The sequence below is a fragment of the Falco punctatus genome (genome assembly GCF_963210335.1).
Source record: "Falco punctatus genome assembly, chromosome: 7".
Lineage (NCBI taxonomy): Eukaryota > Metazoa > Chordata > Aves > Falconiformes > Falconidae > Falco > Falco punctatus.
Window position 1 is genome coordinate 23,072,543 of NC_137587.1, and position 23,443 is coordinate 23,095,985.

General features: G+C 43.0%; 1 protein-coding gene across 3 annotated transcripts in view; it reads left to right on the top strand.

The window, feature by feature from the left end:
* Nucleotides 1–23,443, top strand: part of PAPLN (papilin, proteoglycan like sulfated glycoprotein) — a 71,932-nt gene that overhangs the window by 25,381 nt on the left and 23,108 nt on the right. For all 3 annotated transcript variants that reach the window (XM_080397608.1, XM_080397610.1, XM_080397609.1), the window contains 10 exons: nucleotides 4,730–4,792; nucleotides 15,946–16,061; nucleotides 17,385–17,445; nucleotides 17,719–17,821; nucleotides 18,749–18,879; nucleotides 19,223–19,346; nucleotides 20,105–20,185; nucleotides 21,346–21,518; nucleotides 22,097–22,220; nucleotides 23,277–23,403. In XM_080397608.1, coding sequence (XP_080253734.1) covers nucleotides 4,736–4,792; nucleotides 15,946–16,061; nucleotides 17,385–17,445; nucleotides 17,719–17,821; nucleotides 18,749–18,879; nucleotides 19,223–19,346; nucleotides 20,105–20,185; nucleotides 21,346–21,518; nucleotides 22,097–22,220; nucleotides 23,277–23,403 — 1,097 coding nt within the window. In that variant the 5' untranslated portion in view covers nucleotides 4,730–4,735. The remainder of the gene's footprint in view (nucleotides 1–4,729; nucleotides 4,793–15,945; nucleotides 16,062–17,384; nucleotides 17,446–17,718; nucleotides 17,822–18,748; nucleotides 18,880–19,222; nucleotides 19,347–20,104; nucleotides 20,186–21,345; nucleotides 21,519–22,096; nucleotides 22,221–23,276; nucleotides 23,404–23,443) is intronic.

Genomic DNA, 23,443 nt, shown 5'->3' on the forward strand with positions numbered 1-23,443 from the left:
CTGGGAGTGGAGGAAAGGAAATTCTGAAAAGGTACAAGTAGCAGGATCACAGTGGCAACTTCTGCTTTAGTGCTGGATGTGCTAAACTTTACAATAAGCAATTTCTCTCTATATTGCAACAGGCAAATATTCATTGCCAGGGTGGCCAACCTGTGGTTCACAAGCCGTGAAAAGGCAGCTTCTGTGTCAGAGCTACCTCAGATGGGAATAGATCCACACTGGGTAATTCAAATTCCCAGCTGGGAGACAAAATGAACTGTAAGGGCCTGCTGAAGCCAATATTGCTGGCTGGCTTTGCCACTTACCTGCATGTCCAACTAAATATTATCTGGGAATAGAGAAGTGGGAAGCCTGAAGGGGTCTTTTTATCTTCTAACCTATGAACCAGTCCCTGACCCACGTATGTGGTACGTGTCTTTGGCCAAAGGATGATTTAGAAATGTGGTTCACAGGAAAAAGAAGACTAGTCTGTCTTAAGCGCTAAACAGAGAAGAACCACATAGCACTGGCTGTCCAATTATTTTCAAAAAGAATAGAGAAAAACCCAGATGAATAAATCTGTGAGCAGTAGAACGCATGAAACCTGTTTTATTCTGATGTTGTGATCTGGTTCTGTAGTGTCTAAACAGCTTAAACTCTTGTTTAAGCAAGGCTTAGTTATTTGTAACATCTCTTTCAAGTTTGGATTCCCTCCTGTTGGAAAGAAAAAACTAATCATCTTTTCCCTCAAACAAAAGTTAACTTTATGCTTTTGAAACCCAGATATTAGCCAGCCGATTTAAAGTTACTTTTACATATATATATATATACACACACAGGTGGTGTAGGTCTTGTTTACCTAGGAACACGGATATTGAGAGGTTATTTGGAAAAGAGGCCAAGTTTAAGTAAGCAATCTTGAACCTTGTTTGTGCATTGGAAGGCAGAATTTGCACACACAAAGTAAATATAGGAGTCACGAAAACTATCCTTGATTCTAAAGCATACTTCTGGTTTTAATGAAGATTTGACTGATCTTGCTAAGCCTGCCAGGCCTGGGATAAGAGTTTGTAACTAAATAAAATATTTTTACAGCAGTTCACTGTTGGCTTCACTATAGAGAAATCTCCAAGACTGCCCATCTGTCTTCTAGACCTTCTATTTGTTAAGGCAAGAGTTTCTTGTGGCAATTCAAATTCTTGTGGGTTCACTGTTAAGCCCTGAAATAAGGATGCTTATCCCAGTTTCCAGTTGTGCTGGAGTTCTTGTATTCTGTCCAGAGTTATGAAATTCCATCCATCTGCTTTGTGGCCCTCTGACCCTCCTGTCGACGGTGCCGGGAAGAAGCAGGTGCTGTGGAGACAGCTCAGAAAGGACACCAGGACATCCTTTCAGAAGTTTCTGAAATTTCCACAAACTACGATTTGATCCATACTGGTTTGGAATAGAAGTAAGAGTCCTGAGCTTGTAAAGTCAGATTCAAGTTTGGACTCCTCCAGTGTTCAGAGGAGCTTGAGTCAGTGTCTGTTAGAGAACACAGCTTCATAGTCCAGGTCTGGACTGACTCCTTTCGAACAAGCTTACAGATGGCTGGAACCAGTCACCACCTCAGCCCTTCTGGTCATCTAACCTGAGCAGCTAATGCCAGATGTGGTTGGCTAGACAATCTGAATCTCTTCTGGTGTATGGAATGGAGGTTTCAGCTGGGCATACCTCTAGTTCTGGTCATTCCTTGCTTATTATGAACTGATTCTTACAGTCCCTCTCACTGAGATAACTTCATATTTTAGCACTATGGCAGGAATTCCTCCATGTGAGCTTTCCAGCAGCTGTTCTGTATCGTGAGCATAAAGTCACCATTTCCCCTCAGGCCTTGCTGCTCTTTCTGGGTGGGGGTGGTGATGCTGCTATAGCACAGAGTGGGAAAAGGGAGCTGGGGAGGGTTGAAGAGGATTGAAGAACGGCAGGAGGCACAGGGTGCAGCAGCTGCTGTTGTTACAAGCGAAAGAACTGTTGAACAGTGTCCTTGTCATTCCTTCCCCCACATACTCAGCCCTCAGTGAGAAGAATGGCAAACAAGCAGAACAAACGTACACTGCTTTATCCCAGGTTCCACCAGGAGTGAAAGAGCTGTTAAATCTGGAAACAGAACGTGACTTTTTTTCGAAGGTTTCAGACAGGTTCCCCAGTCTCATTTGTATTGTTTGTGGTTGAAAGAAAGGCAGAAGGGATCAGCGCTCAATACTACATCCGAGGAAGCTTTTAAAATAACAAGTTTGTTGAAGCTCAGAGAATCAGTCGCAAGATTCGTTTTGCAGTTGCAGAAATAAAAGAATACAGAAGACCCTGTTCTTCCTTCTGGCCATCTTTCCTGGAGGCTGTTGATTATTTCAATAGGGCTGGGTGGTCTAAACTTCTAAATGCTAAATCTGGGACATGTGACAGCAATTCCCATGCAAGTGCAGTGGCACAAAAAATGCAGGCAAGGACCAAAGCTGTAACCTCTTGCTGTTTTGATGCAGGAGATTGTCCCAAACATTGGTACTGTCTCTAGTTGTCTCCTTAGAGAATCTTTATATCTGATTTGGCTGAAAACTTCCGAGATACTAACTACTTGGAGAGTGGAAGCACTGCTAGCCCTGGAGAGCTGCTTCTCTAGCCTCTTCTCCAGGAGTCTCACGTGGTCTGGGCCCAGGTCCCTGTCTGCCTTTTGGCTCAGATGCCAGGAGGAGTTGAGCAGGCATTCCATTAGCAGCAGAGCAAGGGATGTAATTTCCACAGCCATCTCCATGAACCTGAGAGGTGCCTAGAGTGGAAGATGTGAGAGAGGGATGCTGGGGAAGAGAGAGTCTTTGGGCAGTAGGAAGAGAAGCTGATCAATTGCAAAGGTTCACCTCTGACAGCAACACCACTCAAGGAAGATGATGTTCTCACAATGCCCCTTGCTAGTGGTGCAAAGATGTTATAAGCTGCTTCAGGAAAGCTTTGCTGTTTGCATTTATGGACCTTGTAGCAAAAGGGTCTCTCCTGGCTGTCCTTCCCCTCTGAAAGAATTTGGCAGTTGGATAGGGCTGTGACACAGATCTAGCCTATGTTTTGGCTTTTGGCCTCTACAGCCATATAGAGAGTATACTTGATGTCTTGTGGAGAGCATCTCCAGGTTGTTTCTTCCTTGACTTGATTGAGAATAATAGTAGCAGCATGTGGGGGTGATAGAGGGTCCATAGTATTCCCACAGTTTCTTAAGAACTAATGCAAAATCAATTAAAGTCTCTTCATATAAAAAGCTCCTATAACTTCATTTTCTTATGAATCATGTGATTGGCACTCATTATATATAGAGAGAAGCTTATCAGTGCTTGTTTCCCAGTTACATTTTCCCTGTTCATTGCTGTTTTGCACACAGAATTTGGTATACCTGGAGTTTTGGTATTTAGTAGTTTTTACATCTGAAAGGAAAAACATTAAAGAACAAGCTTTTTATTCCCAGCACTATGAATGTTGGGAGTGTCAAAATCCGTGGTATATATGGACTTAAAGAGCTGCAATAAGCTGTGGTTCAGTGAAGCCTAGCACTATGAGAAAATGGTTGCCCGTCATAACATAACCTGAAATATGCAAATGCTAGATCAGGCAGGTTTCATTTTGGGTATACTTTGTTTCTGATTTGATGTTCTCAGGCAACAATGATCTTATATCAATATTACCGTTGTTAATGGTGATATACATTCTATATTTTGTTTGTGTTTTATAGGCCAGGCTACAAGATCTTTATATATGAAGTTTTAATATTAAAACAGGTGTTGTTACAATGATTGATGAAATAAACATTTCTTCCTTGATGCTTTTATGCACTGCGAAAGGAAGATTTCTCCATCTTTTCATTTCCTTTTCCTTTCCCAAGTTAGTAAGAAGCTTAGGCTAGATAAAACTATGCTAGGAATCCATCTCTTTCTTGGCTCAATAGTCACGAGAAAATGGCCATGAGAAACAGGCAGTCTGTAGTGGCTGAAGTGGCCATGGTCACAGCTGTAAATATTGGTGAGCAGTGGTTGGTGTGGGCTTGGTTGCTGCAACTCAAAAGAGAAAGGATAAAGTAGCAACAGGCAATGCACCAGCGAACTATTGTGGTCCCAAGTATGCATAATGCCCTGCTTTTTAGGAACTGTTGTGTCCTGCTGTGTGCTGCCATACCAGTCTGTGTGGCCTGATCTTTCTAGCTCTGCAAAAGGGATATAACTACTGGTGGTTGAATCCAGCTATAGCTATCTGTGATGAACCGTAGCATTTTAAACAAGCAAGATCACACAGACAGACATAAGGCTTCACCAAGCCACACAGATTGAATATAGAGTACAGAATCATCAACTGTGAAATTTGTACCTTGGGTTGGTTGAAAACACTGCAATCTCAAAGTATTTTATCATGTGTATATGTAAAAGGGTGGGAGGGCAGACATGCAAGAGCATGCATCTTTCACTGTGCCTGGGGATGGTGTTCTTGTAATACCAGAGGAAAGTTCAGGGAAATATTTGCACTCCGTAATTACATCCTGGCTCTCTATGCAGGGTAATTTCAGTCTTTGCAGTTGCCTTCATCTAACCAGGGAGTGTAGTGATAAAGCTGTTTTTCTTCTCTTACCTTTCTTTTAGTTCCACCTCCATTTTTACTGTGTGGTATCTCAGCTTTTCTGCCATACAAGTGGCAAAGCAGCGAGCAGTTCTGATCAATAATCTTTCTGTTCCTGCAGGCAGAAATGAAGAACTTGTTCCTTCTGTTCCTGTTAGCGATGATGTCACCTTCTGCATTTTCAGTAAGTAAAAGCTATTCTGAACCCTTACAAGAAATGAAAATACTTTTGTGAAGGACTGTCAACATCTGTAACTCAAGTATTTTGTAGAAAATATTCCTGAAAGAGCTAAAGGATTCAAGTCATCAGGCCTACTGTGGTATGTATTATGAAAAGTCTAACATGGCAATTAAATAAAATTCTGGTAGTGCCTTTAGCTCTAGGGGAGTCATCTGCAAAGCAATAACTACTGTCTTCTACTTCAAAGCTGTTGTCACTTGAAGTAAAATGAATGAATCTTTGGTTAGCTGGGTTTTCTCTTCTCTTTAGTCTTAGTGGTCTAAGCCGTATGGTTTAGCTTTACGGAGGGAAGTAATCTTTATGTTAAACCAATTTGATATAGTCAGAAAAAGAATGCAGCTATTAGGAACTGGGATTCCTCTTCCTTTCTGAGAGAAGTAGGATTTTTCTGAAGTAAATGCAGCTTGAGAACAGTTTCTCTGAGTTTAACTTCAGTTATATTAATGAGTTGGGCATCTGAGGTAAAAGGTGGACTGCTGAGTAGAGCGGAAGTGTTAGCAAAGGAAGATGTGATATGTTTGTTAGGTGTAAAGGAACAGAGAAGGGGGGAAAAAAGAGGTAATTATCACCTGGAGTAAGTGTTTTATGGGAGTAGTGAGGAATTATAAGTATGCCATTAAAATTAATGAGTCCATAACTTCTAATCTCTGGTATGATTATGATTTTCTGTTCCCAGATTCAGCATTTGCAAATGGTTTCTAGGCCTTCTTTGAAGATCAGGGATGAGAGGCCAGAAATCAAGCAGAGTTTGTTAGTCATCAATAGATTTCCTGTCTTACAGATGGAAATACGCTTAAATGAGATCTTGCTGTCTCGCATCTAATAGAAGATGGTGCTGTATGTTAAAAGAACCAGAATTGGAATATACTATATTCAATGCATCTGTTCACCTGCCTATCTCCAACCTGGTGATTATTTTGGAAGGGAAATGACAGAAACACTTTGCAACTGTGAAGGCTGACATATCTCTGTAGCATTAGACTGTCCCCTGCATGCAGTCAGTAGCTCCTCCTAAAGCTGTGCTGAATGGAGGAGGTTTTCCTTGGCTACCACTTAATTTCAGTTTCCCTGAAAAGCTGGATCCATCCAAGCTGTGAGGAAGTAGGAAGATCCAGCAGCACTGAGGCACTGTGCTGTGGTAATTATCTCATTTTTTTTCTGGGAGGGAAGAGAGAAATGATGTTGCTTTCATATGGGCCATTCCTTACCAGGTGCTAATGCAAGTAGGCTGAACCATAGCAAGAGACAGTCGGCCTGAGAAAGCTGGAGCTGGCAGGACTGGTTGTAGCGATGGCAACTGACGTCTGTGCTAGATCAGGCTATGCATCAAAAGAGTAGTGGAGCTGCTTCAAGTCCCACAGGTGGAACAGTTCTGGAAAAGCAGTGCCTGCATGCCTCTGTGTCACTGCTGCAGAAAAAGAGTGGTAGCCCTGCTGCTATAAATGCAAATTTTGTACTAATGTGGTGGGAGAAAGAAAGGGAAGGAGAAGGTGAGGTTGAAAACTGAGACAGGGAATACTGCGTGGTGGGAAAGTAAGTTGGAGAATTGCTTGCTGTTCTACACCATTCTCCACTCCTTTAGGGCTTCACCTGAGAAGGCTTACTGAAAAATAATTTTAATCCATGTCATATGGCATTGAAAAGGTTCTTTGCTGTCCTGTTCTTTTGTAACTCCCAGTGGCAGAGGTGTAAGAGCTTGTCAGGTGGCACGGTGCATTTCCCGACACTGAAGGAGACACATCTCCTTTAATGTACAGTAGCATATCTCCAAGAAATTGAGGCTCTGTCACTTTAACTGTGCTAAATACTAGATCCAGAGCAGCCTTGCAGCTGAGACAACAGTAATTGTTCCAGTTTTGGTTTCAAATGAGCTGCCAGTGTAGCAGCACGAGGGTAGAAAGGTGGGTCACCTCCAGCTATACAGTGAATAGTGTACACCCCGAGAAGGAAGAGGGCAGAGAAATAAAACCAGGGGAGAGGCACAGACTAGTATGTGTGGGGTTTATTGTAACAAACCGCTTACCTCTTAGATCCATCATGTCCACCAATACACAATGATTGCTTCTTGGACACCTTTTGTCTGAGAAGCAGGAAAGCATGAACTTGCAAACACGCAGACTGGTAGTGCTAATGGGAGTGCAGCTATAACGTGTGAACTGCAAGCTTATGCAAGGATGGAGCAGATGGGTCTACAGAGATTCAAGTCTGCTTCTGATTAAAGGGTGTAGATTGATGCCTGCTGTTTTTCATTTCTTCTCTTACTTTTGGAGTGGAGTGGTTGAACTTGTTTTTACTTCATTGATTGTTAGGCTAGGGAAAGCAGCAAGCAGAATAAGGGCAGAAATATTGACAGGGCTGACACTTTAAGAGCAGCTGAGGCTGTTGCCTAGGTCTTCTCTCTGCTCACAGTCTGAGGGTGGTTGGTTTGTCTGCCAGACGTGGCAGGCAGCATTATGGAGCAAGAGAGGGACTGCTGCTTGCCAAAGCCACTGGCTGCTGCGGACTTCCTGCCTGGTGTCCCATCCTCGGTGGGACCCACTAGACTCTTCTTCCCTTCTTTCTTGCTACAATATGGAGAGTTTCCTACCATACAGCACCTGTGGTGCCTGTCCCTTTTCACCAGGCTTTGAAGGATCTGGAGAAAGAGGCCACCCATTACTTGTAGCTCCTTTATTGTTTGCACTATGGTAGTACTGGAAACTACAGCTGGATGGTCAGGAGGAGTTGTATTTAGAAGCTATACAAACAGAAAACAAAGATGTCTTTCCATCTTGTATATGGATGTCTCTCCATCTTATACCCTAGCTGTTAATGAAGAACTGAAACAGATGAGTCTAGTGCAATTTCAAGTCATCCTGTTGCTGCTTCTAAGGAAGGTTGTGAACAATAATGGAAAATGCCAGGTTCAAGTGGTTTTGTTTGTTGTGATTCTTCCAGTGCTTTTAGAGAAAAATGAGGTGATGTAAAACTGTCTGAGCCCTGTCCGTTAGTGCTACTGCTGATAAAATAGTGCTTCTGGTGGTTTAGAGAAAATAAATTCTGAAAGTTTTCCATGAGAATAACTCTTCTATATTTGTGCATGTATTTGGAATGATTGTGTGTGTGTATTGATTGCTTGGGAGTTGCTTTACATTTAGTAAACATGACATTAGTCAGATTTCTCTCTGCCTCATTTTTTTCACAAGCGTGATTTCATGTTGGCAAATCTGTGCATCTGGAGTTCCTTCTTTCCAAATTGGAAATATCTTACCTGCCCATACCATGGGACTATTTCAAGCAAAAGCTGCTCGTCAGGGGAAGAGTTTTATTTAATCTTTTATGATCTGTAGGTATTAGTTGATAGTTAGATTGTGTCCAGTACTTATATTTGCTCCTAAATTGTACTGCAGGTGTTTTTAAAGTGAAAGCTTGTCTGAGGCTTGACTAAAAATCGTAATCGTATTCAAATACATTTCATCTGGACAGTATTGCTTTCTATGGGTCTGCATTTCTAGGTTAAAATGCTCATTTTAATTTCTCTAAAGAACAGAACATCATTACTATTTAAACACCGATAATCTGTTGACTAAACTTCTAAACCCCTTAACCAGATCTGACAGAAAGGGCAAAGGACCTCAATGTTAAGGTCATACAGAAACCGTGAAAATTACTGTCAGGAGGGAGAACGAGAATGAGATCAATAAAATCTTCCTATTGAGGGAAAGGTAGAAAAATTACACAAGAATAATTGTACTGGATAGTTTCAGTTCATTTTGCCCTATATCTTATCTCCAGCTACGTCTCAAACACATATCTAGAATAAAATGATAAAAAGATTGGTAAGTAAGTACAGGTTCCCCCAATACACTTCCAGTCTCCTGTCATTTATAGTTTATGAATACTTTGAGCTGGAGACATCTCTATTTCTCTTCCCTGAATTTGGTCAGCAACTCCTTGAAGCCATGTAGACTTCTAGCATCACAACATTTCTAGCATAACACCAAGATCCTGCTCTTGGGTGGGTAAAGATCAGCTCAGATGTAATAATTTTATTTATTAGGATAGGATTTGTGTTTTCTCCTGTGCATCACTTGTTACCTACATGAAATCTCAACTGTCATTTTAATGACAAGTCATGTATACTATAATATCCCTCTGTAGTTCTTTGCATTTTAGTTCTCTGTTGCCCTTTATTACCCTTGTCAGCTGTCTTTGTTACTTCTGTGTTTTTGGCGTAACTTATAAATGTGTTTAGCAGTTCAGGTTTCTTAGAGAATTTTGCTGCTAATGTCAGTCCTTGCAGTGGATGGAGATTTCACTCCTACCTTTCTCCTTGGTCCACCTGCTCATCATCCATGCAAGAACTTTCCTTCTGGCTGCTTAGCTTCCTTCAGAGCCTTAGGTGAAGAATTTTGTTGAAGGCTTTTTGGAAATCTGAGTGTATCTGACAGGTTTGCCTTGTTGATTTTTTGTGAATCTCTCAAAGAACTGCAGTAGTCTTAGAAGGATTTGCCTTTAAAAAAGCCCTGTTGACTTTTTCCCAAATATACTGTGTTTCTGCAGGTGCCTGCTGATTCTGTTCTTTGTTATAATTTCAATTGATTTATCAATAGACATCAGTTTTACACTATGTGGTTGTACAGTTCCTTGGGTTCCCCTGGGACCCTTTTGTAAACTGGTGTCGGATTTGCCACTTTGCAATAATTGGATGCCAAAGTGGTTTTAGCTGAGAGGGTTGTCTGCTAGTATGTAACAGTTTATCCATTTCAACCTTGAGTTCCTGTTAGGCCCCTTGGATAAACAGCTTCTGATGACTTCATACTGTGTGGTTTGTCCGTTTTTCCAAATAAGTTTAGGGTCATAAAAGTTTTCTCACAATCCTCCTCTTTGTGGAGTTTTCTGAATGTCCCCAATTTCTTCCACAAGGATGCCAAGAATTAATTTGACTTCTCCACAATGGCTGTATCTTTTCAGAGAGCTCTTTTCATACCCTAGTCGGCTCCAGACCACCCAGTGGTTCTGGAAGGCTTTCAGTTTCTGAAAAGTGACTGTTACCTGCTCTGCCCGCTAGCCGGTAAGCTAGCACAGCCCCACGGGACAGCACGTAGCTGGTTCTGCGGTGGGTGAGGCACGCACCCAGCCTGCGCAGCTGGCAGGAAAGCCGGGGATGTGGAAGGAGCCCCGTGTATGGCGGGACAGCCCATGTGAACAGGTAGAAGAGTAAGGAGCGTTGGGGAGGTGAACACAGGGAGCACGGAAGAGCTGGGAAAGATGAGGGAGTGGGTTCAATGATGTCGGGAGAACCTGCAGTGTTTTGAGAAAATGAAGATGTAGGGGAACTGGTGGATTGTAGTGGGTTTATTAGAGGGGATATTTTAACAAGCCATGGCTAGAGTGTTATAGGAAGATGAAAGGAGATACACACGGTGAGTGTAAACCACAAGCCATTAAAACTAATGAAGCCCTGGATTTTTTTCTCCTCTTTGTGAAGCAGTTGTCTTAATAAGATACTCTCTTCTTCTGTACCATTTTGTATTTCACTTCCTGCTGTCACCATCTTGTTCACTTTCATTCTTGTTTTTCTAGTTTTGCTCGAATTCAGTTCTTTGATTGCTTATTCATTATTCATAAAAATAGTACTTGGCATTCCTCACCTTCAAAGCTCTTTGCAAGCCTGCTGTGTCTGAGCCAAGATCAATGGTTAAGACAGAACTATAAAAAATGCTCTGCTGATGTGGTTCTGATTAATTCACTTTTTTTTTTGTTGGATTTTTGGCTAATAGCATAGCCAGTTGCAGATGGATTTATCTTGAAAATGCATCTATTGGAATAGTATCATGTGTCTACATTATAAACATGTGAGATATACTGAATGCTTTCAGCTCCCTTTCAATTAAGTGAGGGTTGAATGCCACCTGTCTTCAGGGCTTAGCTATATGGAAGCATTATAGGTGGTCATCGTTGCAGTACTGAGTAGTCTGGATATAGAAAGGAGAAGGAAATGGTTCATGTCCTGAAAAGTAGGTGATCTAAGGATACACTCCATGTGGGTTGCTTTTATCAGGGCCCTGAGGGCACTACTAGTCTTTACTGGCTCTGACTGGGCTCTCCCCACCCTGTTCACAGACCAGGACCCCATTGCAGCTGACTGTCAGCTCCTGCCCCAGTGATGCAGCAGCAAGGCTCCACACAGCCCTGCCTGCCCCAGCCGTGGGCCCGGTTCACCAGGCCCACTTGCAGTCCCATATCCCATCCTGGCTTTGGCTGGAGTTCCCAGGGCTGGGGCTGTGCCCTGGCTTGTGCTGCTCCCTGGTTTCCCTGGCCACCTGGGAGAGCCCCCAGCCCACTGGGAGCAGCCATCCCTCGGGGCACCTTGACAAGTTGGGTTTTCTGTCCTCTCTCCTCTCTCCTCATTAACTTTTCTCTAATTATTATTCAAACTTAGCTGTGTTTTTCACTGCAGACTTCTTACTTGCAAAGGCTTTAGTAATGAAACCATTATGGAATCCATGACTGTGGTGGTAACTTTCTTTTGTAAAGTGTTTGATTTTCGCCCTTCTTTAGTGCATGTTTCATCAATGGGGTTACAGTTCAGGAATATGTCAAAATACACATTAACCTTATTTTAGAAACAATAAACCCTAGAAAGTAGATATTTATCAAGTAAAAGGATGCAATATTATTTTGGAAATACTAAGAAAGGTTGAAAAGAGAGAGTCTGATTTTGACTGCAGTTTTAAGCCACAGAAACACTGCATAAAAGTAACGCCACATTCATCATTTTATCATTGAGAGCAATATCTCTTTTCAGTGGGTTGCAGTTGTACAGGGCCTTGTTGTCAGCTTCCAGTGTCAGGGATTTCCCACCATGTTCTCAGTGTTGTCACTGAGACTTTTGTCAGATCTGAATGGAGTCTCATAACTGTGTGACGCAGCTCAAGAAGCCACAGTAACAACTTCTCAGTGTCCAAAAAGGTGCATCAGTTGCAGCTCAATGGAGCAAAGCTATGTGACCCACTGGGCTAAAAGCAAGCACTAACCTCTCAGGCATAGTGTGGGTATCGGTTGCCATCTGTTTTGAGCAGCGATTGTTGGGGTGGTGTAACATGATGGTTTTTTGCTGCTTGTCAGTCTGGAAAGGCAGCACAAAGAATCACAGAATAATTCAGACTGACTATCTTATAGGCCCTCAAAGGCGCCCAAGGAGCAAGGCAAAGACTAGGGGTAATAACTTGGCTGGGATTTAGGTTGTTTGGGCCTGTGACTGCAGACCTTCACTGCTTACTTTGGACTGTGTAGTAAATTGATGTTTGCTTTGATAGCTTGCTAGTATTTGAGTTGTATTTGAGTTGCAACAAGGCACTAGGAAATTATTCATGTTGAATCACTGCATTTGGTTATATGAACTTTGTGGCTCACTACATGCCTGCAGTGCATCTGTCTGGGTAGCACAGCCCTCTTCCCATGTGTAATTTCTTATTGATCTCACTAGACTGACTGAGAAGTCTTTCAAGTCCCCTTTTCAAAGTACTGCTACATACTGCCAACATCTTCTGTCTTTCTGAGTCAAGTACCATTCATAACTCCTCTTCCAGTGCATGTGTCATATATATAATATATAAAATAAATATTACATGGTAATATATTATGCTATCTAGGACCCTTTTCCAGAATTCTTTTGTTTGTGTCTGATGCATACTGGAATTATCTTTAAAGATGAAGTCTGGAGCTCTAGCGACTCAGAGGTGCAGCTTTTTTGCTTGCTGGTTGTATCTGATACAGTTGGCCCGATAACAGCAAGTGCTGCAGCTACATCAGCAATGCATCTTTCTAGGAAGTGATGAAAGCAATGCAGTGTTTGCAGAAATGAAATCACTGGCCTTCTAAACTTTTATACCACAGCAACCTGTTTAGCAGCAAGCACTGAGAGCATGTAGAGCCAGGGTCACATACATCATCAATATCCCCAGAAGGTATGTGTTTCTGTTGTCTTAACAGGCAGTAAAACTAGGCAGAGCAGTTGGGACAGTTAACGGACTGTTCTTTATGGAGTTTTTAGAAATCAAATAAGATAGTTGTATGCTTTCTCTCACTTTGCCTGAAACATTAAAATATATATTTAATGCAGATAAAGGAACTGTGTTCTTGTGTGCATGTTAAACTGAAGTGAGGGAGGAATGCAACCAAATGAATTGGTAACAGTGATGAAGTTTGTAGATTTTTACTTCTGGGGTCCAGGAGGGACTGGGACTTAGTTGTACTGGCTGACAACAGATAAAAGCATTCCAGAGTCTTGAGAGAGCAGAAAGAAGCTTTTGGAGTAGAAACTAGCTGACAGCATCTAAAAACATCTTGTTATCAGAGTACGTGATAATAATACATCTCTTATTTATTATAAGTATACAGCTTTATATTTGCCTGTGTACACATGCATGCAGTTACTGAAGTAATGAGGTCTGTGCACAGATTTCTGAATGTGGGAGCTGGGTCCCTATTAAAATGTTTCTGTAACACTACACAGCTTTGGGAGGATTCTTCTGGATGATGCTCCTTTTGGGGTATACATAAATGGAGTGATACTGAGAAAATGATTGTTCCTGCACTCTGCAACGCGTAAGCCTTACAACAAAGAGTCCCTGCAGATTTTACTCCCTATAGAAAGAATAAAGAATGCTACTTCTATAGGAGGTATATTGGAATATTTATCAGGTTGGTGTGTGAGTCAGGGAAGGGCTTTCTGTCCTAATTGCCTTCCAGTAATCTGACTTTCAAATGCTCTTCCTTTGGATTTTTATCTACATGTTTTCTACTCCCTTATGCTGACTGAAAGGTCCCTTGTTTCCAGGGTGAGTTAATACTGCTCCTAAATCAGTCAGTTGATATAGAAGAATAAGACAGGAGAGAAACAGAGTGGTAGCATGTTTTATTCTTTTGAGAATAAGGGAGGAGGGGATTACAGGGGGAGGAATTAGGTGTCTGAAAGAAAAACTTGGGAAAATAAGATGCCTTGCTGAAAGGTAAAACTCTATTGATGGGATTATTCCCAGAAAGGCAAATGAGAATGCAGAAGACAAACACTGAGCTCAGTATCTGGAATGGAAGAATGGGAAAGGAGGATTTGGCAAGGGGTCAGGGAGATGTTGACTTGGGAGAGAGAAGGTATGTAGAAGTGGCTGTAACCTGGGTAGTGCCATTGGGTGAGCAGGGCAAAGGCAAACAGTCTCAACCAGAAAACTTGTCCTGAAGGATTTTGCTTGCAGAGGTATTAAATGATTGCACAAAACTTGCATGAAGGAAATCAAATAGCATGGGCTAGAAAGAAAGTGTTTTACATTAGAGCAATATAGGTAATAGGCAGGAAGAATTTGGGGTGACTCTGCAGCTAGACAGTTATGGGTAATTTGATAATATGTGGCTGAATAGGACTGGCTAATACCTCCTGACTGTTGCTCTGCCAGCAGCAGGGATTTATTCCTTAAAAGAGGGTGGGAGAGAAACAAGACCGTAACTCAGGGACATACAGTCAGGGAGCATGTGTAGAAAATTAGAAAAACTTTAAATGACAAGGGAGGATTAACCCATGGATCTTGCCTGAGCTGGATTCACTGGATAATTTATTAGGCTAGCTCCTATTTCTAGCAGAAAGCTGGATGTCTTATGTAAAAGCAGTTAGTAGTTAAGTGAAAATTAGGCTCTTTAGTAAGCAGTGAGACAGACAGTGAGGAGCTTGTTCCTTCTCTGTAGGCCTTGGGAAGTGACCTGGGTGGGTGGAGAGTGCTTGCGAGTAGGGTTAATGTCCCTGCTATGGTGAAATTCTCCATTTCTACCATGTTCCTCCGCTGCAGCAGAGAACCCTTATGATGGCACTTATTAGCTGGGTGATCATCAGGGAAGAGCTTATATGAGGATGCAGAAAGGAATGGAAACAGAGCACGAGCAGGGAAACATTGAGGATGGGAACGCAGGGTGTGCTGCATTCAAGTCAAAAGAGGCTGTGTGGAACTAGAGGCTGGATTGGGACCCATACCCAGGGGTCACGTAGATTTTGTGGGATACTCTGTGCGTGGAAGGAAATTAGACTACATCTCAATGATTTTTTGAACTTTTGTTTCTCTACCTGCCCACTCTCCACTACCCCATGTCTAAGTGTCCAAATGGTATGCATTACCTTCTCTGTTGTAAAATATATACATAAACATATACTAATATAAACATATATACATAAACTGCCCTACAGGTGCAGCTGCACAGCAAACCCCGTTTTTACAGCATCACTTGCTGTGTAACCCTGCATATACCTTCTTTTCCCAAGCAGAATTAATCCTGTTTCATCTTGCAATTATACTTTTTTCTCAGGATATTGCTATTCTTCCCACTAACTCCCTGTGTCCTGTTGTATGTGGATCCCATCAGCTGCATTAAGCCCTTTTTTCCTGAAAATAGGGTATTCCATGTGCTTCTAAGACAACGTATTTTAGTTGGTTCCATTACACTTGTAACTTCTTGTCTATACTACCATACTTATTGCCAGCATCCATTCAGACTTTCTAAACACAAAATTAAGGCTGTACCTAATGATGGTCCAGACCTTGACCTCACCATTGGACACAGTTGAATAGGGGGAAAAAGTCCATGTATGAAATTCTGTTGCAGTAAAAATTGGGGTTTCCTTATTGCTTCCTTTATTTCTTTTAAGTATCTGGCTTGGAGCCAAGGATTTGGGATTAAGTGGCTCTATTGATCTGGTGTGGAGTGACAGTGCTCATAATCTCTGAAGTAATGAGTCATCTTTGCTGCCTTGCTGAGGGGGAGATGATGTTATCCTCTTTCAGATGGTTATTCAAAAGCTCTGAGATTCTGTGAACAGGCAAACAGTGACAGTTTAAGGGAGATTATAAAGCTGAATGTGCTATATGGCTTCAGGAAGCTAATACTCCTAGTTATTAGAGGCTTGACGTTTCTGATGTATTATTCTCTGCCACTGTTCATACTAGGGATACAGTCCAGTGAGACAATCTTTTTTGCGAGACAACACATAGGAGCTCTGCTTCATTTTCATTGTTTTTTTCCTGTGTTGCCATGTCTGTCTGGTACATCTGTGTGCTTTTTATTTACAGGGCCACAAGATGAAACGGCAGATTGATGTTTGGGGGAGCTGGGGTGAGTGGGGCAAGTGCAGCAGGAGCTGTGGTGGTGGAGTCAGCTTTCGGCAACGGCACTGCTATTCCCAAAGGTGAGGGCTAACCTCCTTTTATTTTCTTTAAATGTTTTTTTTCTGTTACTGAGCTCCTGCACTTATATTCCGATATGCATCTAGAACAAAAATGACGTAGTGTTTGACTCCAGCGGAATAAGTGACCTGAGTTCACTTTGAGATGATCCTCAGCTTCAGTCTTGTCACTGCTGTTTTGAATAGTGCTCTCTTCAGCACGTCCTTGCTTCAGCACCTTTGGTTTCTGGGTGAGATCTGAGGCTGTGCAATCAGGTGATGGGTATGGCAGCAGCTGTTCAGTTGAGGAAGAGGTTGAACAGTCCAGAGCAGTAGGTTTCTCTGCCAAGAGCTGGTGACTGTGCCAAGATTTTCTCAGGCTTGTGATTACCAGAAAGGTAAATTGCTCCAGAAGAAATGAAAGAGCGGACTTGGTTCAAGTAGCATTAACACTGTGCTACCTCATTTGCATCTGGGTTAAGTTCAGTAAGGATGATGAGTGGGACTACACCAGCTGGGAATGACAGACCTTAGAGATATTGTTGTGGATAACAAAGAAAAGAGGGGTGGGTGGGGGAAAGTCAGACTTTAAACAATATCCTGAAAAAAACTGCCTCTTTATGTTTAGAGAAATGAGAGTGGGTTTTTAAATAGAAGAATCCAGAGTTACGGAGCTCTGCTGCTTCCCACCCAGGAGAAAGAAAGGTCTCTTGAAGGCTGCTCGTTATGGTATACACCTGCCAGAATCCCTGGAGGCCTGTCTCTTCATTTTAGAAATTCTGGATATTAGCCATTGGTTGGCATTTCAGATCAATTTCTTCTGTAACTGTTACTCTCTGTAATTCTCAGCTGGAGTAATTTGACTGGAATGATGGTGTTGCACACTTTCACCTGCATGTTTAGCTCTTCCTACTAATGAACCTAGTGTGGACATGAGCAGCATGATAGATGATGTGCCTACCTGTTGAATTGGCTACTGCCCTTCTGCTGCTCGTAACATGTTGCTGGTTCTGGTATGGACACCTCGACTGTTTGCTGGTGGACAAAGGACTAAAAGCTCTGCTTCTGTTATGTAGTTGAAACGTAACCCTGAAGCACTATATTGCAGTCATTTGTGGTGTGTGGCTCAATCATGCCAGAATACAAACCATAGCAGAAAATGGCACTAAAAGATGCAAGCTTGCTTTAATGGAAAAGGAGTGCATTTTAGTTAGTTTGCTGTTTCAGGGAACTGTGTAAGCATGCTATGTTTGATATGAAGGCAATTTGTAATGTCTGCCATTAAATGATTTTTTTTGTGTGTGTGTATTCTTCAGACAGCTTCATGTTGTTTTTACTGTCTTTCAGGACAGAAGGCCCTTCCAGTTGTGTTGGACCAACTCGAAGCTATCGGTCATGCAATATTCAGGTGCGGTGCTGTTTTTTGGTTTTGCTTGCATGTTACTCCTTTTCTCCAGACAAACATCATTCTTGTTCAGAAGTAATAAGTTGTTATTAGTTTCTTTTTCTCTGACATCACTGGTGGATGTGGTTCATCAACAGTACCCCTTCAAAAACATATTGAATATATGCCCCTCATTTTATATGGAAGCAATAACAAATAAAAACCAAATTTTTGTTGTATGTTTAATTTTTCTCTTTTTTATAATGGCCCAATACAAACATTTTCTCCTCCAAACAGAGCTGCCCAGAAGGCTCCCGGGATTTTCGGGCAGAGCAATGTGCAGAGTTTGATGGGACAGAATTCCAAGGAAAGAAATACAAGTGGCTTCCATATTATGGAGGTAATGATAAACATGTAGAGTTGCACTTCATCCCTAACTATCGACAATATGTTTTGAAGTGGCTGTAATGTTCCTGACTGTAGTATCCTTGTAGGGTACTTCCTTAGCTGGAGTTGGGGGCAGAGAGTGGTGTGCAAAAAATCTTTTTGCCAGCAGCAAAGCATTGCTCCCAGGAAGACACTGGATGCATGGGCCAAGAGACAGCTGTCATTGCAGCAATACGTAGTTGTCTCTTGTAACAGCCATTCTTTCAGAAATATTGCTCAAGAAAGCTGGAACTGGTTGGAGCTAGGTCCTAAAGTATTAGAGAAGCAGAAGCTCTGCTGTATTTTTCAATATGGGCAAAAGAATATTAGCAGGGCACAGGAGAAACAAATGCATATAATTAATGAGTCCTTCAGAGGACATGAAATCTCTTTCAGTTATCCCATGCTTTCTTGAGGAGTCATCTCACAAGAGGCAGGTGTAGGAACCAGAGGTCCTTGCTCTGAACTTTGGTATGTTATCATTCACAGTTTAACAAATTACGAGGGACTTCAAGATGGAATTGAAGTTTTGTTTGTTGGCTGTTAAGATAACAGCTCCCTTGTGTTCTGTACCAGCACTTGTTCTCATTCTAGAAAGCCTTGTACTCCAAGGGAGCATAAGAACTGTCCTACTAAGCAATAACCAAATATCCATCTGCCCAATGTGTCCCCTCCACCACTGGCCAGCCAAGGTGCCCAAGGAAATGGTTGCGTGCATTGAGGCTTTACCAGAATATCTTTTCAGCCCCCAGCAGTTTGTGACCCAGAAATTTGTTCAGTATCTGCCACTTAATATCGGTCTACCCCACTGTTTCTGCTCCTGTGATCTAAAACAAGGCTCCTGATGTGTTATCAAGCTATTAGCCATGGTATATAAATTTTGTTTCTTCTCTCCTACCAGCACCTAATAAGTGTGAGTTAAACTGTATACCCAAGGGAGAAAACTTCTACTATAGGCACAAGGAAGCAGTGGTAGATGGGACTACCTGTGAACCTGGCAAACGGGACATCTGTGTAGAGGGAGTTTGTCAGGTTAGTCATCTTGTTGCTTCCTTCACTTACCATTGGGCTGTCAGTCTTTCTGTTGCTTCCTTTTGTTCAACTTGGTCTTTCATAATAGCATCAAAAAAGGAGAATCGTTCAGTTTCCAAGGTGCTGAGGAGCATGTGGACAGCGTTCATCTATGGTCTCTGAATGTGAAGCAGAAGATGCCAACTCTGTCCTTTCTCTGACAACTCCTTCCCTGCCCCATCCTGACTTCCCAGACTCCCTAGATTCACGCTTCCTCATTACATCGGTCCAATGTCTGGACATTTTTTCTTTCTTTCCTCTGTCATTACAGTTTATTCATATAAATGCTCCTGTGCTCTGACAGGCTGTTGGCTGTGATAACATGCTGGAATCTCCCAAGAAGGAGGACAAGTGCCTGCAGTGTGGAGGAGATGGCAGCACCTGCTATGGTGTGAAGGGTACTTTTGATGTGCCTAGCCTCCCCAAAGGTACAAGTGATCTAGGTAGTTTGGGCAAGTAAGAAGGAGAGAGTTAAACTGAACTACTACCAGAGCTGGTGGGGACATCTGCTCACAGGATTATTGTAGGCAGACTTCCATGCACTCAAAATGTCTGTATGACATGTGGCTTTTTATCTGCTTTAGCATCAGAAAGTATATTGATAGCCTTATCCTGGGAATCACTTTCTTAGTTCTGTACAGACTGAAGGACTTGCTGCTTGCTGTGCTGCTGATGTCTTTCCTTGCTCAGCCTCCAGCAGGTACTATAGATGTACCACATGAACATAGCTATATACCACCTTCATACGAATGTCCCCTGTCCAGTGTCTTGATAGCCCCATCAGGATCAGTGCAGTGCTAGAAATGGGACTGCATCTTCTGCATTTGGCTAATTTTGAAAAATTTTGAGATAACAACTATGCTTGTGATCAAATCTTTTGGTGTTGAGCTCCAATATGATGCTTGCTGAAATTCCAAAGATTAAAATCTGAAAAATTGACTTTGCACTGACCCCTGTACTTACTTTTCTGAGGTGTAAATGGAACTTTTCACACATGGACTGATCTGTGGATAGTGTAGGGTGAAGCTATTCAGAATGCAAATAGTGACAGCTGAAATGCTTCAAGCCACCATGATAAAGTTCATCCAGTTCAGGCAACAATGAAACCATGAGCATCTTTGGCACAGAAGAGTGACTGTGTGGCATCCATAGGCAGATATTGAATAACCCCCCTTTTTTTTTTCAGGTTACAATCAAATCTTCATCATCCCTGTGGGAGCCACAAGCATCCGAATTAAGGAGGTTATGCCCAGCAGGAACTTCCTGGGTAAGACTGATGTCAGAACCCATGTTTCAGTCCATTTGGATTCCAACCGTTGTGTTAAAATTTGCAGGTATACTGGGCTTTGGGATGTTTACCTTGAGGGCTTGGTATGGTAGAGGGAAAAACTCTCTAAATACCAGGATCTGTCTGGGCTTCAGGTTTATCTCATTTTCTCTCATGTGGTGATCTTACTGTGGGTGGGGAATAAAAATACCCAAACCACATTCAGACTTCCTGCTTGGAACTTACAAGGAGTCTAGCTGATATAGCAAGATTTGGCTATGGGTTCTGCTGTTTGCTTGGTGAATGTAAACCCTAACTACTCTTGCCATCCAAAAGTTTGTGATGGACTTCTTTTCCCCATAGATATCTTTTGGGTATTCCTCTGTACAAGCTCAAACTGGTCATGCTGCAGAGGGCAAAAAGGAGGGAGAAATGCTGAGGAAGTTCCAGTGGAAAAAGCAGATACTCTTCTGCTTTCTGACTCTTTCTTCGCCCAATGCTTTGGACAAATCACTCTGGGAATGTTTTCCATTGTAGAAAACTGGATGCAGCACCAAAGTCTTTGTTTTCTGAATGGAATGTCTGATGAACAGGATGATGGCAGGTGGAGGTAGAGGCAGTGTCATGTGAATCCCACATCTTAACAGCAAGCTGACATAGGCTTTGCCTCAGTGACTTACAGTGGGGAATGCAGAGACAGGGCTGGAATATGCTGGAGGCATTTGGCTGTGCAGCGAGAAAGTGCTTGGTCTGCAGCAAAGCTGGCAAGAACCACTGTCTGAATGTGGAGTAGCCTCTGGCAAGAGAACCTTACAGGGGGACAGCATTGTTGGAGGATGATGGTCACCTTTATTTGCCACACCTATGACAGTGCTGAGTGGAAACAGGAGCATCCCTGTGAAGTTCTTACGGTCCTCTTTCAATACGTAAATTTTTGCTGTGTTGGTGGACACTGCCACACTAGATGATTGCCACACTTAAAGGGTTGTAGTACTGATGTAAAGGAGCTGGGGTTCAAATGGCAGAGCTGAGAGCTCTGTGGATTGCCAGTACCCTGGCAGTCTGGAGCAGGCTCTGTCTGGTGGTATCTGGAGCCAAGTGTTAGGTTACAGGTGTGTTAATTTACTGCCTTTTCTTCTCTGGCTTGTGGGTTTGTTCAGCTGTCAAGAACGTGCAAGGGGAGTATTATCTGAACGGGCACTGGACGATCGACTTCAGCCGAGCACTGCAGGTAGCTAGCACGGTTATGCACTATGACCGTGGCTCAGAGGGTGACCTGGCCCCAGAGCTCCTCCATGCCCAGGGTCCCACCACAGAACCCCTCATCATTGAGGTAAGCGGCTGTGCCTGCCCCCCACGGACACTCTTTGTGCAGCAGGAGTGCGTTGGTGGGGACCACATGGGAAAGACTGGAGAAGTGACAGGGACCCCAGGAATCTTACAAGGCTGTAGGCCACCAAGCTAGACCACAGTGGTCATCTTGCAGAAATAGCACTGGTTTCTGCTCTGGTGCTGTTGCCCAGAAAGGAGCAGGGTAAGGCTTGATGTTGGCTTCCTGCCCATCCCTGTGGCTTCTGACTTGAAGGGAGGATGAGAGTCAGTACCAGGTAGGGCTGGGGCAGGGACAGGCTCTAGGGCACTGCTTGTTACAGTGTGCCGTAAGCTACGAAATGGCACTTACCGTTACAGGAGCAGATGGATCTTCAGACACTGAGAGGGATAGATGCATCCTTCTCTGAAAAATAATGCTCTCTAGAGTATCATAGGAGTCCAGGAGAAAATGCAGCATAGAGAGCAAGTGCTTCTTGAACGGGAGGGGCGCAGGTCAGCTCGAACTCAGACACGGTGGGGAAATGCTGTGAAGGGTGAAAGTGCTGCTGCTATTTCTGACTTTCTCCCATGCTTTCACAGCTCATCAGCCAGGAGCCAAACCCAGGAGTACAGTACGAGTACTACCTGCCCGTGCAAGGGCAGGCGGCGGGTTACAGCTGGAGCTATGGTTCCTGGAGCGAGTGCAGCTCCGAGTGCGGAGGAGGTAAGGGCACAGGACCCGGCGGCTGGCACCCGGGCTTCATCCACACCCTGAAGACAGTGTGACTTCGTGCTGCCCTCTGCAGCTGCCTCCCAGCGGTCCCTGCTGGAAGACAGCACGGGTATCTGCAACGGGCAGCTAAGGTTTTGTCAAGGGAGGGTCGTAACAAGACTATACCGTCTTATTTTCCATGCCTTTGTCCTCAGACTTGTTACTAGGATCTGTTAAGAATCATCTTAGACAGCCTTTGGTTTGTTTTGCTTCAGTTCTTCATGTCCTTTTCAGGACCTTTCAACCACTTGAGATACCCTTTCCAAACTGACCTGGCGTACGTAACTAAATCATGTCATTCCCTCTACCATAGCCTGGAAGATTACTTCTTTCCAGGGGGACTGTCAGATCTCCTGGAGTGTCTTGTCACATTCAGTTTACAAATTCTTCCATGAGCAAAGACAGGGATTTTAAGCTTAAAAAAAATCCCAAAACTAAAAACCCTAATAAAAAAACCCTCTCCAACTGACTAGTATATAGAGTTCCTGTCAGCCTCTTCTGGTCTTCTGTCCTAGTGGCCATTTTGATAGCTTTTGCCATACTGTGGTTGTAGGTACTGATACTGTCTTTGCCTGGGCACTCTTATCCTGTAGGATGCATCAAGAGTTGCAAGTTTTTCTCCCCTATCCAGTCTTCACAAGACTGACCTTCCAACAGGAGGCTCCGAGTTCTGCTGCTGTATACTGCACACATCATGCAGGGTTCCTTGATGAACGATATATGGATATGGTGCTTCCCTTGTGAGTCTCAATGCATAAAACAACAGCAAAATGCCTCTCAGCTACACAGAACTATTCTTGCTTTTCCAGTGGACTCCAATACTGTGGGGAAGCATCATTTGTACATATAGTGACAGACCAAGAACTGCACTTGACTCTTTTCCAGGTTGGCTGGGACAGACATGGATTCTGTGCTACTTGAGAAACTTGTCTTGCCAACACCAGTGCATTGCAAGCCTAGTCCTGGGTAGCTTGTGGTGATCAGGATACTCTCTTGCTTCTTCTTTAGGTTTCCAGTCTCGCTTGGTGTTTTGTACCATAGACAATGAAATTTATCCAGATTATATGTGTAGTGGTAAACCACAACCAGACAATAACCGGACATGTGGCCATCAGACTTGTCCCCAGACCAAACGGTAAGACTTCCTTTCTTCTTCTGGGCTCTTAATTCTTCCT